Raw genomic sequence first — 15,331 nt, forward strand, 5'->3', positions numbered from 1 at the left:
GAAAACTAGAAAATAAAAAATGTAGTGAAATGTAATCAATTTGGTCGTGCAGAAGGTTTGATGGGCCAAATGGTCTCTTATGCTTGCTTCATCGAGGCATGGGGGTTTGCTGATCAGTATTCTCTTTGATAATCCTCTGAGTTTGCATGTGTGATTATCTATGAAGGGTCAACTTGTTCATGCACAGATATTACATGCATAATCAGTCTTTTAGGTTTGTTGTAAAATCTATACAATATATGGTCATTTGAATTTTTAAAAAAAAAGTACTGATAAATTGGGCACTGGCAGCAGGAATTCAGAAGAGCAATGATCGGTGAGAACTGTGTTTAATAGCTTGAATAGTTTATCATCTAAAAAGTAAATTAAATTAGACAGTATGGGGAGATATTACAGTTGAGTGAGCACTGGTTAAGCATTTACAGTGAAAACAGAAATTGCTGTTGAAACTCAGCGGGCCTGGAAGCATCTGTGGAGAGAAAGCAGATTTGACATTTTGTGTCCAGTGATCTTCCTTTAAAACGATTTGTTTTTATCCTGTTGAGAGGTCAAAGGATTGGGGATCATTTATTAATATGGATTGATGATGACCAACAGATTTGTTTAAAGAACAATGATTGGAATAAATGGGTTATTTTCAAGATGTTGAGGTGTAGTAAAGTGTCATAGGGACTGGTGTTTGGGCCTCAGCATTTACAGTTTTGCATCAGATATGAATGAGGTGATAAAGTACAGAGTAACTAAGTTGGATGCAAAGTTAAGTGAGAGAGCAAAGGAATGAAAAGAGACTGCTAAAGCAAAAAAGGGGGTTTAATGATTGGATAAGAAAGCATTAAATGGTGTAATATGTTGGAAGAATGTAAATATCGCTACTTTTTAGATGATAGACCTTTTAAACGACCCTTGTGCATCATTCCCAAAATTAACTTAAGGATGCAATTTAAAAGGGCAATGTATGTTAGCCCTCATTAGAGCACAAGAGTGGAGAAGTCTCATGACATTTTCATCGTCCTTCAGTGAGACCACATCTGGTTACTGTGGATATTTTTGATCACATTATCTAAGGAAGGCTACACCTGCTTCATAGTGGAAGGGAGGAGCTGGGATTGGGTTCAAGTTAAAACTGCAATCAAACCAGCCATAATATTATGAAATGACGAGCAGGCTTGAGTGGCCAAATGTTCTGATTCCTTGTGTTCTTTGAGAACTAATAAGGGCAGATATTGAGAGTCTCTAGAATTAGAGATTGAGGGGTTCGGTCAGTTATTGGGATGAGGAACAGCACTTTAAATTGGGATTCCGATTTTTAGGAACTCATTCCTCCAGAGCTGTAAATATTCCGGCAATAAGTATATCCGAAACTTAGACTTTTGGATACTAGAAGAAATGAACGATAGAATACCGCTATAAAAGATCAGAAGCTAATATGGAAGATATTAGAAGAGTGTTGGAGCTGACTTATGAAGCTCCACGGCCAACTTGTTCACTGTTTTGTTCTCCAGAGATGTATCTCTTGGAAGTGAACCAATTAGTGACGTAATAAAAGATGGCTGATTTGGTGTGTGTAAACTACACCATGAAGGGAATGGTCATACTTCAAGGAAAGGTTTGTTTTTTCATTGGATGTTAACCAATTTGTAATTCTACCAATGAATATTATTGGAGTGGTGAGTTTTGTGTACATTTTGTAGAAAATGATGTTATATGCCAAGTATATAGAAAAATGTGGGAATTAGTTCAGAACAAATAAAATTGTGACTCAAACTTAGTCACCGAGCATATAAATACGCCCTTTGGCTCATTGTCTATGCTGCCCAACAAACCTCAGACTACGTTACTCCTATTTTCCTGCACATGGTCCATAATCTATTCTGCTCTGTCAATGTATGTGCTCATGCAGGTGCTTTTGAAATGTTGTGAGTGTACCTGCCTCCACTACATACTCAACAATACTTCTGCCATCCTCTGGGCAAAAAAAAATTGTCATACCCCCTCTAAACCACATATTCCTCACCTTAAACTTATGTCCGCTGGTTTTAGACATGTCTCCCTTGGGAAGAGTGTCACAATCTACCATGTCAGTGCCTTTCATAATTTTGTACTCCTCACTTGGATCCACTTTCAGTCTCCTCTGCTCCAAGGAAAAGAAACCTAGCCTATCAAGCATCTCCTCATAACTGGGACTTTCCATCCCAAGCAACATCCTGGTGGATTTTCTTTGCACCCCCTGCCATGCAGCCATGTCCTTCCCAGATGGGATGCTGACCATAAATGCACATAGTCTTCCATCCATGGCCCAACCAGTGTTTTACAGAGTTATAACAAGACTTCTTCGCTCCTATATTTTATATTTTGGCTAATGAAAGCAAGCATCCTGTTTGCCTCCTTTATCACCCTGTTTGTCTCTTGCTGACATCTTCTGGGATTAATGGACTTGCATAACAAGGTCCCTTTGTTCCTCAGTATTCTGTAGGACGTAGTATTCATTCTATATATTCCCAATATGTATCACCTCTCACTTATTGGGACTAAATTCCACCTGCCATTACCTGCTCTTCAATATCAGACTCTACCCTAAGACCATCCTCCTCACTATGAATTACACCCAATTTTTGTCATCTGCAAATTTGCTAATTATATCTATTACATTTAATCAAAGTCATTAATGTACGTAACAGATATCAAAGGTCCCAGCACTGATTCCTGTGGTGCAGTGCTGATCACAGACTTCCAATCATAAAAATAACCCACCACAATCATCCTTCGCCTCCTACATGCAAGCAAGCTTTGGGTCCAGTTTGGCAACTTACCTTGGATACCATTGGCTCTTAGCTTTTAGACCAGCCTTCCACATGAGATCATGTCAAAGGCCTTTCTGATGTCCATTTAAACAACATCAACTGCAATGCCGTCATCAAGTAAACCTTTCAAAAAAAAATTAAATTTGTCAGGCAGCATGTTCCGCCAGCATATTTGTGCTGACTATTTGTGAGCAATCCCTGTCTTTCCAAGCATCGATTAAACCTGTCTCTCAGAATTTCTTTCAATAAGTTACACACCACTAACATCAGACCAACTGGCCTGTAATTACCTGGCTCGTCCCTGCTGTTCTTCTTGAGCAAAGGAACCACGTTTGCTCTCCTCCAGTCATCTGGCACTTCGCCAGTGAAGTATTAAACGTTCTGGCCAGGGCCCCAGCAATCTCCTACCTTGCTTCCCGGAGCAGTCCTGGATACCTTTCATCAGTCCTCAGGATCTTTGCACCACGAATACATCTGATAGCTCCCCCTTCGGATATTTTTTAAAAGAGCACGGGCTTCCTATTGTTTTAAAACATTTTTTGTTGTGTAAAAATGTATTCATCGGATGGGGTATTGAGTACAACAGTTGGCAGGTCATGTTACGGTTGTATAAGACTTTGGTTCGGCCACACTGAGAGTACTGTGTACAGTTCTGGTCGCCACGTTACCAAAAGGATGTGGTTGCTTTGGAGAGGGTACACAGGAGGTTCACCAGGATGTTGCCTGGCATGGAGGGTGCTAGCTATGAAGAGAGGTTGAGAAGATTAGGATTATTTTCATTAGAAAGACAGAGATTGAGGGGGGACCTGATTGAGGTCTACAAAATCATGAGGGGTATAGACAGGGTGGATAGCAAGAAGCTTTTTCCCCCCATAGTGGAGGACTCAATTACTAGGGGTCATGAGTTCAAAGTGAGAGGAGGAAAGCTTAAGGGAGATATGCGTGGAAAGTTCTTTGCACAGAGGGTGGTGGGTGCCTAGAATGCGTTGCCAGTGGAGGTGGTAGACGCAAACATGTTAGTGTCTTTAAGATATATCTTGACAGGTACATGGATGGGCGGGGAGCAAATGGGCACAGACCCTTAGAAAGTAGATGACTAGTTAGACAGAGGATCTCGATCGGCGCAGGCTTGGAGGGCCGAAGGGCCTGTTTCTGTGCTGTAATTTTCTTAGTACTTTTTGTTCTATTACAACTGTTTACATGTCATCAACCTTCATGATTGAGATAAACCACAGTACTTTTAGTGTTTTCTATCCTTCAAGTGTGCTTTGTATTAATGATTCGCTTAATTTCTTCATTTGCTGAGATTGTGAATTTTTACTGTTCTTTTGGTGGTGATCAATGCCTTATGAATGGATTTCTATAAAATCCAGTATTTCAAGAAAATTTCAAGTAATGTTCATGTTCAAGTCATGGGAGCATTCCACAATATTCCACATCTTCGTGTTTATGAAGTGGTCGAAAAAAAATGAACAAGGTTTCATTTTTTAACAAGATGACAAAAGTGTGGAGCTGGATGAACACAGCAGGCCAAGCAGCATCTCAGGTGCACAAAAGCTGACGTCTCGGGCCGAGACCCTTCATCAGAAGCTTCCTCTGATGAAGGGTCTAGGCCCGAGACATCAGCTTTTGTGCTCCTGAGATGCTGCTTGGCCTGCTGTGTTCATCCAGCTCCACACTTTTGTCATCTTGGATTCTCCAGCATCTGCAGTTCCCATTATCACTGATTCATTTTTTAACAAATTCCTTTTTCCCCAGGATCACCATTTTGGTGGTCCTTGTTAATTTTGATTGAAATAATCTTTTTATTCTACCACATTAAATTGCCAACGTTGTACAGCAGGCAACTAATGTTTGTAAGATGATGTCACAATAAAGAGTGGAGACTTTTTAAAAAAATAAATCCTCCTTGGGATTTGGTTTTTAAAAAATTCCTAATTTTGAGCAATCTCTGCAATAAGTAATTGAATATTAATAAGGTGTGAAGATTATTTTTTTCATCAGTTTAATGCCTTATAAAGAATGTATCTCTCTCTCTGCTCCTTGCAGTTATTCCATACAAATCTTCCAGCCAAGAAAACCTGGACCATGTTGGTGAGGAAAAAGAGGTACAAAAGGAAAATCTGTTTGTGTTGGTTGCTAACATTCTAAAACACAATATTAAGATCTGCGTGTATCAATGTGGACTTCACCAGCTTCAAAATCTCGCCTTCCCCCACCGCATCCCAAAACCAGCCCAGTTCGTCCCCTCCCCCCACTGCACCACACAACCAGCCCAGCTCTTCCCCTCCCCCCACTGCATCCCAAAACCAGTCCAGCCTGTCTCTGCCTCCCTAAACTGTTCTTCCTCTCACCCATCCCTTCCACCCCAAGCCGCACCTCCATCTCCTACCTACTAACCTCATCCCACCTCCTTGACCTGTCCGTCTTCCCTGGACTGACCTATCCCCTCCCTACCTCCCCACCTATACTCTCCTCTCCACCTATCTTCTTTTCTCTCCATCTTCGGTCCACCTCCCCCTCTCTCCCTATTTATTCCAGAACCCTCACCCCATCCCCCTCTCTGATGAAGGGTCTAGGCCTGAAACGTCAGCTTTTGTGCTCCTGAGATGCTGCTGGGCCTGCTGTGTTCATCCAGCCTCACATTTTATTATTAAGATCTGCGGCCTTGTTACGGAAGGAGACTAAAGTTCCCTTTGCAATGTTTTGAATAGGTCTGAATATGACAGGGGAGTGATGGGACTCATGTCATGGCTACTCAGAAAGATGGCTGGTGTTCAAGATCATTTTTGCTGCATCAATTCTAAATTTTTATCATTTTTTTTAAAACCCACAAGTGGAGAAATGCACTGCAGTTATTGAACGTAGAACAGTACAGCACAGTATAGGCCCTTCAGCCCACGATGTCGTGCCAACTAATTATCCTACTGAGATCAAACTACTCTCCTTACCCTACATTATTCTATCATCCATGTGCTGCTGTATGTGTAGAAACAAGCACTGGTGGGTAAGGTGCTAACACCAATCCCCAGACACAATTGGCAGCGGCGGAATTTGAACCCGTGCCTCTGTAGACACTGGAGCCTTAAACCAGCGCTTTAGACCTCTCAGCCATGAAAACCATTATTGATATCAAAAAATTTTACTGAAATTAACTTAAGATTAAAGGAAAGATTTTTAATGCTCAATATTGAGGCATTTGACAGAAGATAGAGTCATTGACAGTTTTCATTCGATATACCTACCAGTTCTACAGATATATGCAAAACTCTCTCATTGTTATGAATTGGATTCAGATGCACTTTCTGGCATTCCATCCTAGCCCTGATCACATCAGCTTGCTATGTCTAATAAAGGTTTCCACATGTCTGTTACTCTATTGACGTTGATGTTAATCTTAGAAACAAAATCCTTTACAATTTTGAGCACCTGTACCAAATACTGTTTTCTCTTCTGCTCTAAGGAGAATAACCCACTTTTTTCAGTCTCTCAACACAGCTGAAATAGTTTGGATGAGACTGCTTCAACTGGCAGATGGTCAGTAATTAGAGGCCATAGATCCCACATCAGTTCAGCGCAAGAGCTGGATCTTCAGTGCATCATTTCTGCACCAACCATGATGCCATTCTAAATTAATTCCATCTGCTTGCATATCATCCATGCCCCTGCCCGTTTGTGTCTGTAAAAATGCCTGTTAAATGTTGGGGAGGGGTGTAGTGATCAGTGCAAATTTGCAAATATGAGGCTGTCCGCAGTGCTGACCCTTGAATTGACCAGCTGCCTTCAACTTATTCAGATCTGATCCATTTTGATGCATTTTAGTCTCATCTGATATTGGCATGTTTTTCTGAACAGGCCATGAGCAGCAGGGAAAGTGGAAAAGTTCCCACGAGTTTAGGTGTTCCAGATTTCGATCTAATCCGTGTCATTGGAAGAGGTAGCTACGCTAAAGTCCTCCTCGTTCGACTGAAAAAGACGGAGCGCATTTATGCAATGAAAGTTGTGAAGAAGGAACTGGTTAATGATGATGAGGTGAGAAACATTTAATCACATTGCAGTTGTTCGATTTTGAAATTATAAAAATTGTAGATGTAGGAAGTGATGATGTTTTGGAAGCTGAATCTTAAGATAACTTTTAGTGGAAATTTTAAAAATCTTTGTGCAAGAAATTTTAGGAAGCTGTTACTTGAGAATACCATAGAAGCAAGGAAGGATCTTTTGCACCACTCTTGGATTCAGTTTTTGAGAAAGATGAAAGTGAGCAAGGAAATTGTGGCTATATACTCAGTACACACCTGCAAAGCAGAAAAGCATTGTCTGTCCTGAGAATGTTTTAGCCATGGGAGATTTTTCAAACAGATTTCTTGTACTGAGATTCACTAATTTTGTACTATTTCTTTTAATTATGGTTTAGAAGGAATCCAATTTTTTCACTGGCCTTCAAGCTGCTGTGTCATTTTGGCATGGAATCTTTACATTGTAGTTATTTTAAACTTGTGAATGACCACATGACACTGACTACAAAGTAAGTTAAACTTACTGTCAATAGGTGTGATCCTGGAAGAGCACAACAGGTCAGACAGGAGCAGAAAAATCGATGTTTCAGACTTCACATCTATTGACTCTGACTTCCAGCATCTGCAGTCTGATTGTCTCCAAATTAAACTTGTTGCACAGCCTGCTATAGGAATGACATTTAGATTTTCATTTTAAAAGTAAATTTCTCTTTCCTGCTGTGGTTTAAATTTGTTGGAGGTGTAGAATATGCAGTTCCTTTTGTAAATCTTGGCTCATTTAATCTAGACTTCGTAGGGAGGAATTACTGTACCATTAACTTGCACTGTTTATTGATGGCTTCCTTGAATCCATTCTTTTCCAAATCCTTAACTAGCTATTTATGCAGACGTCTTCCCTGTTTAAAATCAACATGAAGTAGTGCAGTATAATGTGGCAATATGAAAAGATCTGATCAGTTTGATTGTTTAAGTAGCTCTTAAGCAATCAGCACAGTCTGTTAATCTGCTGTTTTGTAATTCAGGAAATGTTAGCTTAATTTGAAATAAGGGATTGTATCCATCTAGAAGCGGAGCAAGGAACGAAATTGCTGGGGCCTTGAGGGAAATCTTGGTATCCTCAGTGGCTACAGGGGAGGTTCCAAAGGATTGGAGTATAACAAGTGTTGTTCCTTTGTTTAAGAAGGGTGGCAAGGATAATCCAGCTAATTACAGGCCAGTGAACTTTATGTCAGTGGGAGGGAAATTATTGGAGAGGATTTCTCAAGACAGGATTTACCCCCACCTGGAAATCAATGGGCGTATTAACGAGATGCAACGTGGCTTTGTGAAGGGGAGATCATGTCTCATTGACTTGGTTGAGTTTTTTGAGTTAGTGATGAAGATGATCGATGAGGGCAGGGCAATGGATGTTGTCTACGTGGACTTCAGTAAGGCCTTTGACAAGGTCCTTCTTGGCAGCCTCATACAGAAGGTAAAGTCGCATGGTTCAGAGGTGAGCTTGCCAGATAGATAAAATTCTGGCTCGGTCATAGTCAGAGAGAAGCAGTGGAAGGGTGTGGCCACATTTGGAATATTGTGTTCAATTCTGGTTGTCACATTGCCAGAAGGATGTGTTGGCTTTGGAGAGCATACAGAAAAGATTTACCAGGATGTTGCCTGGTAAGGAAGGCATGAGCTGTGAGGAGACGTTGGAGAAACATGGGTTCTTCTCATTTGAATGATGGAGGTTGCGGAGTGTCTTTATAGAGGCCTACAAGATTATGAAGGGCACGGACAGACTAGACAGTCAGAGCTTTCTCCCAGGGTGGAAGAGTTAGTTACCAGGGGCCATGGGTTTAAGGTGTGAGGGGCAAGGTTTAAAGGTGATAGAACATAGAACAGTACAGCACAGAACAGGCCCTTCAGCCCATGATGTTGTGCCGACCATTGATCCTCATGTATGCACCCTCAAATTTCTGTGACCATATGCATGTCCAGCAGTCTCTCAAATGTCCCCAGTGACCTTGCTTCCACAACTGCTGGCAACGCATTCCATGCGCTCACAACTCTGAGTAAAGAACCTGCCTCTGACATCCCCTCTATACTTTCCTCCAACCAGCTTAAAACTATGACCCCTCGTGTTAGCTTTTTCTGCCCTGGGAAATAGTGTCTGGCTATCAACTCTATCTATGCCTCTCATTATCTTGTCTACCTCAATTAGGTCCCCTCTCCTCCTCCTTTTCTCCAATGAAAAGAGTCCGTGCTCAGTCAACCTCTCTTCATAAGATAAGCCCTCCAGTCCAGGCAGCATCCTGGTAAACCTCCTCTGAACCCTCTCCAAAGCATCCACATCTCTCCTATAATAGGGCGACCAGAACTGGACGCAGTATTCCAAGTGCGGTCTAACCAAAGTTTTATAGAGCTGCAACAAGATCTCACGACTCTTAAACTCAATCCCCCTTTTAATGAAAGCCAAAACACCATATGCTTTCTTAACAGCCCTGTCCACTTGGGTGGTCATTTTAAGGGATCTATGTATCTGCATGCCAAGATCCCTCTGTTCCTCCACATTGCCAAGAATCCTATCCTTAATCCTGTACTCGGGTTTCAAATTCAACCTTCCAAAATGCATCACCTCGCATTTATCCAGGTTGAACTCCATCTGCCACCTCTCAACCCATCTCTGCATCTTGTCAATGTCCCGCTGCAGCCTACAACAGCCCTCTACACTGTCAACGACACCTCCAACTTTTGTGTCGTCTGCAAACTTGCTGGCCCATCCTTTAATCCCCTCATCCAAGTCATTAATAAAAATTACCAACAGTAGAGGCCCAAGGACAGAGCCCTGTGGAACACCACTCACCACTGACTTCCAGGCAGAATATTTTCCTTCTACTACCACTCGCTGTCTTCTGTTGGCCATCCAATTCTTTATCCAGACAGCTAAGTTCCCCTGTATCCCATTCCTCCTGACCTTCTGAATGAGCCTACCATGGGGAACCTTATCAAATGCCTTGAAGTCCATATACACCACATCCACAGCTCGACCCTCATCAACTTTTCTCGTCACATCCTCAAAGAACTCTAAGGTTTGTGAGGCACGACCTGCCCCCCTCAAAGCCGTGTTGACTGCATTTAATCAAGCCATGCTCTTCCAGATGGTCATAAATCCTATCCCTCAGAATCCTTTCTAACACCTTGCAGACGACAGACGTGAGACTTATTGGTCTGTAATTGCCAGGGATTTCCCTATTTCCTTTCTTGAAGAGAGGAATTACATTTGCGTCTCTCCAGTCCTCAGGTACGACTCCAGTGGAGAGCGAGGATGCAAAGATCTTCGCAGGTGGCAAAGCAATTGCATTTCTCATTTCCCAAAGCAGCCGAGGACAAATCTGGTGCGGGCCTGGCGACTTGTCAATCTTAATGTTTGACAAAATATTCAGCACATCAGCTTCCTCTATCTCTTTCCATTCCAGCATGCACACCTGCTCTTTAAAGGTTTCATTCACTACAAAGTTCATTTCTTTCGTAAAGACAGAAGCAAAAAACTCATTTAGGGTTTCCCCTACCACCTCAGACTCCACACATAAGTTCCCTCTGCTATTCCTGATCGTCCCTACTCTTTCTTTAACCATTCTCTTATTTCTCACAGAAGTGTAAAATGCCTTTATGTTCTCCGTAATCCGTTCTGCCCAGCCTTTCTCATTCCCCCTCCTGGGTCTCCTCAGACCATTTTTGAGCTCTTTCCTCGCCTGCCTGTAATTCTCTAGAGCTGAGCTTGACCCTAGCTTCCTCCACCTTATGTAAGCTACCTTCTTCCTTTTGACGAGAAGCTCCACCGCTCTCGTCATCCAAGGTTCCTTTATCTTACCCCTTCTTGCCTGTCTCAGAGGGACATATTTATTCATCGCTCGCAACAACTGTTCCTTAAACAGTCTCCACATGTCTATAGTGCCTCTACCATGGAGCAATTGCTCCCAGTCCGTGCTTCCTAACTCATGTCTGATCGCATCATAGTTTCCTCTTCCCCAATTAAATATCCTCCCATTTTGCCTAATCCTCCTCTTCTCCATAGCTATCTAGAATGTGAGGCAGTTATGGTCACTATCACCAAAATGCTCTCCCACCACAAGATCTGATACGTGCCCCGGCTCGTTTCCGAGCACCAAGTCTAGAATGGCCTCTCCCCTCGTCGGCCTGTCAACGTACTGAGTTAGGAAACCCTCCTGAACACACCTTGCAAAAACAGCTCCATTCAAATCTTCTGCTCGAAGGAGCTTCCAATCAACATTGGGAAAGTTAAAGTCACCCATTACAACAACCCTACTACGTCCGCACTTTTCCAAAATCTGCCGACCTATGCTTTCTTCAATCTCCCTGCTGCTATTGGGGGGCCTGTAGTAAACCCCTAACGAGATGACTCCTCCCTTGCTGTTCCTAATTTCCACCCACACTGACTCGGTAGGCAGATCTTCCTCGACAATGGAAGCTTCTGTAGCTGTGATACCCTCTCTGATTAGTAGTGCTACACCCCCTCCTCTTTTTCCCCCCTCCCTATTCTTTTTAAATGCTCTAAACCCTGGGACATCCAGCAACCATTCCTGCCCCTGAGAAACCCATGTCTCTGTTATGGCCACAACATCATAGCACCAGGTACTGACCCATGCTCTAAGTTCATCACTTTTATTCCTGATACTCCTCGCGTTAAAGCAAACACACTTTAACTGATCCCTTGGTTCCTTCCGAGGAAAATCCTTCCCACTAGCTGGTCTACCTCTTGCTATTGCCTCATCTGCATCAACTCTCACCTCCGGTATACAGCTCAGGTTCCCGCCCCCCCGCCATACTAGTTTAAACCCTCTCGAACTACTCCAGCAAACCTTCCACCCAGGACATTGGTCCCCTTCCAGTTCAGATGCAACCCGTCCTTCTTGTACAGGTCCCACCTTCCCCAGAAGGCATCCCAATTGTCTACATATCTGAAGCCCTCCCTCCTACACCAGCTGCGCAGCCACGTGTTAAGTTGCGCCCGCTCCCTGTTCCTCGCCTCGCTATCTCGTGGCACCGGTAGTAAACCAGAGAACACTACTCTGTTCGTCCTGCTTTGCAGCTTCCATCCTAACTCCCTGAAATCACTTTTTAAATCCTCAATCCTTTTTCTGAGGCAACGTTTGTACACAGAGGGTGGTGGGTGTCTGGAACTCGCTGCCGGGTAGGTAGTGGAAGCAGATACTACAGTGACTCCTAAAGGGTGTCTTGACAAATATATGAATAGGATGGAAACAGAGGGACATGATCCCTGGAAGGTTAGGGGGTTTTAGTTGTGACGGGCAGCATGTCTGTGCAGGATTGGAGGGCCGAAGGGCTCGTTTCTTTACTGTAATTTTCTTTGTTCTATGGTGATAATTACTTGTAAGTGAGATTTAACTTTTAACAGATGCATTATGAAACATTCTGTCTTGATGCACAAAGTTGAACATGGTTACATGAATGTTGGAAAAAATGTCTTTCAAGAGGTGTTAAGCGTTTCAGAGAAAATGTGGAGTGCATTTGCTATTACTTTTGAAACAAAGTTTTTAACTTGTTTGGCTGTAGAACTCTGCAAGTGTGATCCTGTGGCAGTAATCACATGCCTAATCTTGGGTTTTTGCTGGAGGTGGAGAATGGTTTCTGGCAAATGTGTCAAAAGTTGGAAATAATTATTTTGCATAAATGTTTAAATAAATGAAAGTATTTGTTCAGTGATATTTTGTAGTAATGGCTTTACCATGTTCAGCTTGTTGGATATTATTAATTTATGGCCAGGTCTTTTTGTATTTGATTTTATGCTGTTTTTTTAGGTGTTTTAAGTTAATTGTACTTTGTGTAATTCTTGTGATTTGTTTTTGCATATGAATGCTTGAATACATTTTAATTTTAACAAATTTGTAAACAAATAACTTTTGATTCCTTTAACTCTGCAATAATTCAGTTTTTGGAGGAAAAAGGAAAAAGTTGTGAAAACTTGGTAGAAGTAAAATATGAATTCTGTCTGATTTAAAGTTTTTTATTAATTTTTTTTTGCATTTTGACAGGATATTGATTGGGTACAGACAGAAAAGCACGTGTTTGAACAGGCATCAAATCATCCTTTCCTTGTAGGATTGCATTCCTGCTTCCAGACTGAGAGCAGGTGGGATGAGTTTGCAAATGCTGTGTCTTGTTAATGTTGCAATATGTAATGAGATCATAATCAATTTTTGTATATATGCCTTACTAAGGAAAGCTGATAAATTAAAGATTCTTGTCACAATTTACAGTAGTTTGGATTGGTGATCTGTACAATAGGTTTTTGAGATCGGTGAAGCATTATTAACATTTTACATAGAATTTCTTTTGTAGTAATTAATAGCAGAAATAAATCTATGCTGCTGACTTTGACCTTTCCTGTTAACTGATTCCATAAATTTATTACCCTATTATTGTTATTTATTACATGGAATCTATGGTAACTTCAATGACTGGTATAATTACTAGTCTGTTCTCATATAATCCAGCATAGTTGAAGTCCATACTTTAGGAAGAAACTGATGATCTGAGTTGTTGCTTCTAAGCAGTATGGATCAGTGCGGATACTAACCGTATTTGAAGACCCTTTTAAAAATTTATTCTCCAAGATGCTGAATTGCACAAATTTAAGTTACACTGGAAGAGACAGCATAGTTTTGTTTTTAACAAGCAAAGGAAAAAGTCCTCCTGTGGAACGTGGACTTTGTGTGCCTATAGGGATGCTAGTTCCAGATTTTCTCAAGTAGCTATCATGCTTCAAGGGTGATGAGACAAAGGAGGGAACTTGGAATTGCTGTCTAAAGGCAGACAGCATTATTAGTTTGAGATGGGGGAGAGTTTTCTGATTGTTGTTGGAAAATGTACCCATGGGCATGTCTCGATGACAATATTATGCTTGGCTGTGATTATCAAGTATACAATTACTTGGCATCAACTCGTGAAATGGCCATTTGCAGAAGGTGCCAAGAGCTGGCTGACAGTCTTGGATGCATTCCTTGGCATGTTCATTTGTTTGAGCAGAGAAAAATACTCAGATGGACTTTGATGTTTTTTTTAAGAAAGTGTTTTACGTTATGTTACACTTTATTCCTACGTGGATGTCTTTTCTTGCTCTTTGTTTGTTATGTGGGCAACTAAATATGCAAATGAATTATCGACTGCGGAATCATCTGCTGACAGCAGTAACAGCTGTCAAATAATTCCCAGCCCCGGTGTTTCTTCCTTTCATGAATTTAGCTATTTATATTGGCTTGGTTTGTCAATAAAAGAAGCTCCGATGAGGGATTTTCTTTTCAGAGAGTCTTGGTGCCAAGATTACTACTGTCTCTACTGCAGTGTGAAAAAGATTGCAGGAATGATTTCACGCAAATTTCAAGCCTTTGGGTGAATATTTTAAAATGAGTTGATTTTCAAGTTCCTTTCAACTTCCATTAAACTCGCCGCAGTTTTGAATCCTTAACTAAGAATGATAATCAGTTCCTTCCAGGTTATTCTAGAAGAAGCATCTCTTTTTAGAAATTCTGAAATTGAGGATTTTGTCCATTTAGCGAATAAAACATACGGCTTTTTAATGGCTAATTTTAATTTATTGGTTGCAGGCTATTTTTTGTCATAGAATATGTGAATGGTGGAGATTTGATGTTTCATATGCAAAGACAACGGAAACTTCCAGAAGAGCATGCCAGGTTAGAGAAATTGGGCTTCTACTTGTTTTAGAAATAGCGAAATCTGAAAATTGAGGATGCTAAAGGAACTTGCATTACATGTCTTTACCTGCAGATGTTCTTCAAAATGTATATCTGATTGAGTCAGAAAGCCTGAGATCATATCTATCTCTTGCAGTCTTCCTCCTTTTCTTTGCTGTTACTTGCTGGAATTATTTCTCTGGTCCCTGTGGCCCATTACTCTACTGTTCAGCTGTCCTGCCTGATTATACCTTGACCTCTTCCAAGTTTTTACCTGGCATATATGGTGACATGAAAACTGCTCTGTCACTGGAACTGATCCATTTGGGAGTTCAGTGCCAGAAATGAAATTATCTGCTGGTGAAAAAATGATTTCCATTACAGAGATAGTACGAACTGCTGATGCTAGAGAATCTGAGATAACATGGTGTGAAGCTGGATGAACACAGCAGGCCAAGCAGCATCAGAGGAGCAGGAAAGTTTGACGTTTCGGGTCGAGACCCTTCTTCGACCCGAAACGTCAAACTTTCCTGCTCCTCTGATGCTGCTTGGCCTGCTGTGTTCATCCTGATTTCCATTACACTTGTTTCTTTCCTTTCATGTCAGCCTATTACGTAACTGTGTGTCATATTTTTACACTTTTACACAAATTTTAAATGGACCTGATACGTTATGGTATTTCTGCATTTGTAATGTTCATCGTTTCAAAATGCAGCTTATATCTATTATAGGAAAAGCAGTTTGTGTTTTGCAGATGTTGTTTTCTGGAACCAGCTGTTTGACCAAGTGCCACTGTATTCCA

General features: G+C 41.4%; 1 protein-coding gene across 1 annotated transcript in view; it reads left to right on the plus strand.

Annotated features, from left to right (window-relative positions):
- Positions 1-15,331, plus strand: part of prkci (protein kinase C, iota) — a 122,431-nt gene that overhangs the window by 75,489 nt on the left and 31,611 nt on the right. Inside the window, exons 9-12 of the mRNA XM_059651200.1 lie at positions 4,851-4,909; positions 6,657-6,833; positions 12,871-12,968; positions 14,443-14,529. Coding sequence (XP_059507183.1) covers positions 4,851-4,909; positions 6,657-6,833; positions 12,871-12,968; positions 14,443-14,529 — 421 coding nt within the window. The remainder of the gene's footprint in view (positions 1-4,850; positions 4,910-6,656; positions 6,834-12,870; positions 12,969-14,442; positions 14,530-15,331) is intronic.

This window comes from Stegostoma tigrinum, chromosome 14 (genome assembly GCF_030684315.1).
Source record: "Stegostoma tigrinum isolate sSteTig4 chromosome 14, sSteTig4.hap1, whole genome shotgun sequence".
Lineage (NCBI taxonomy): Eukaryota > Metazoa > Chordata > Chondrichthyes > Orectolobiformes > Stegostomatidae > Stegostoma > Stegostoma tigrinum.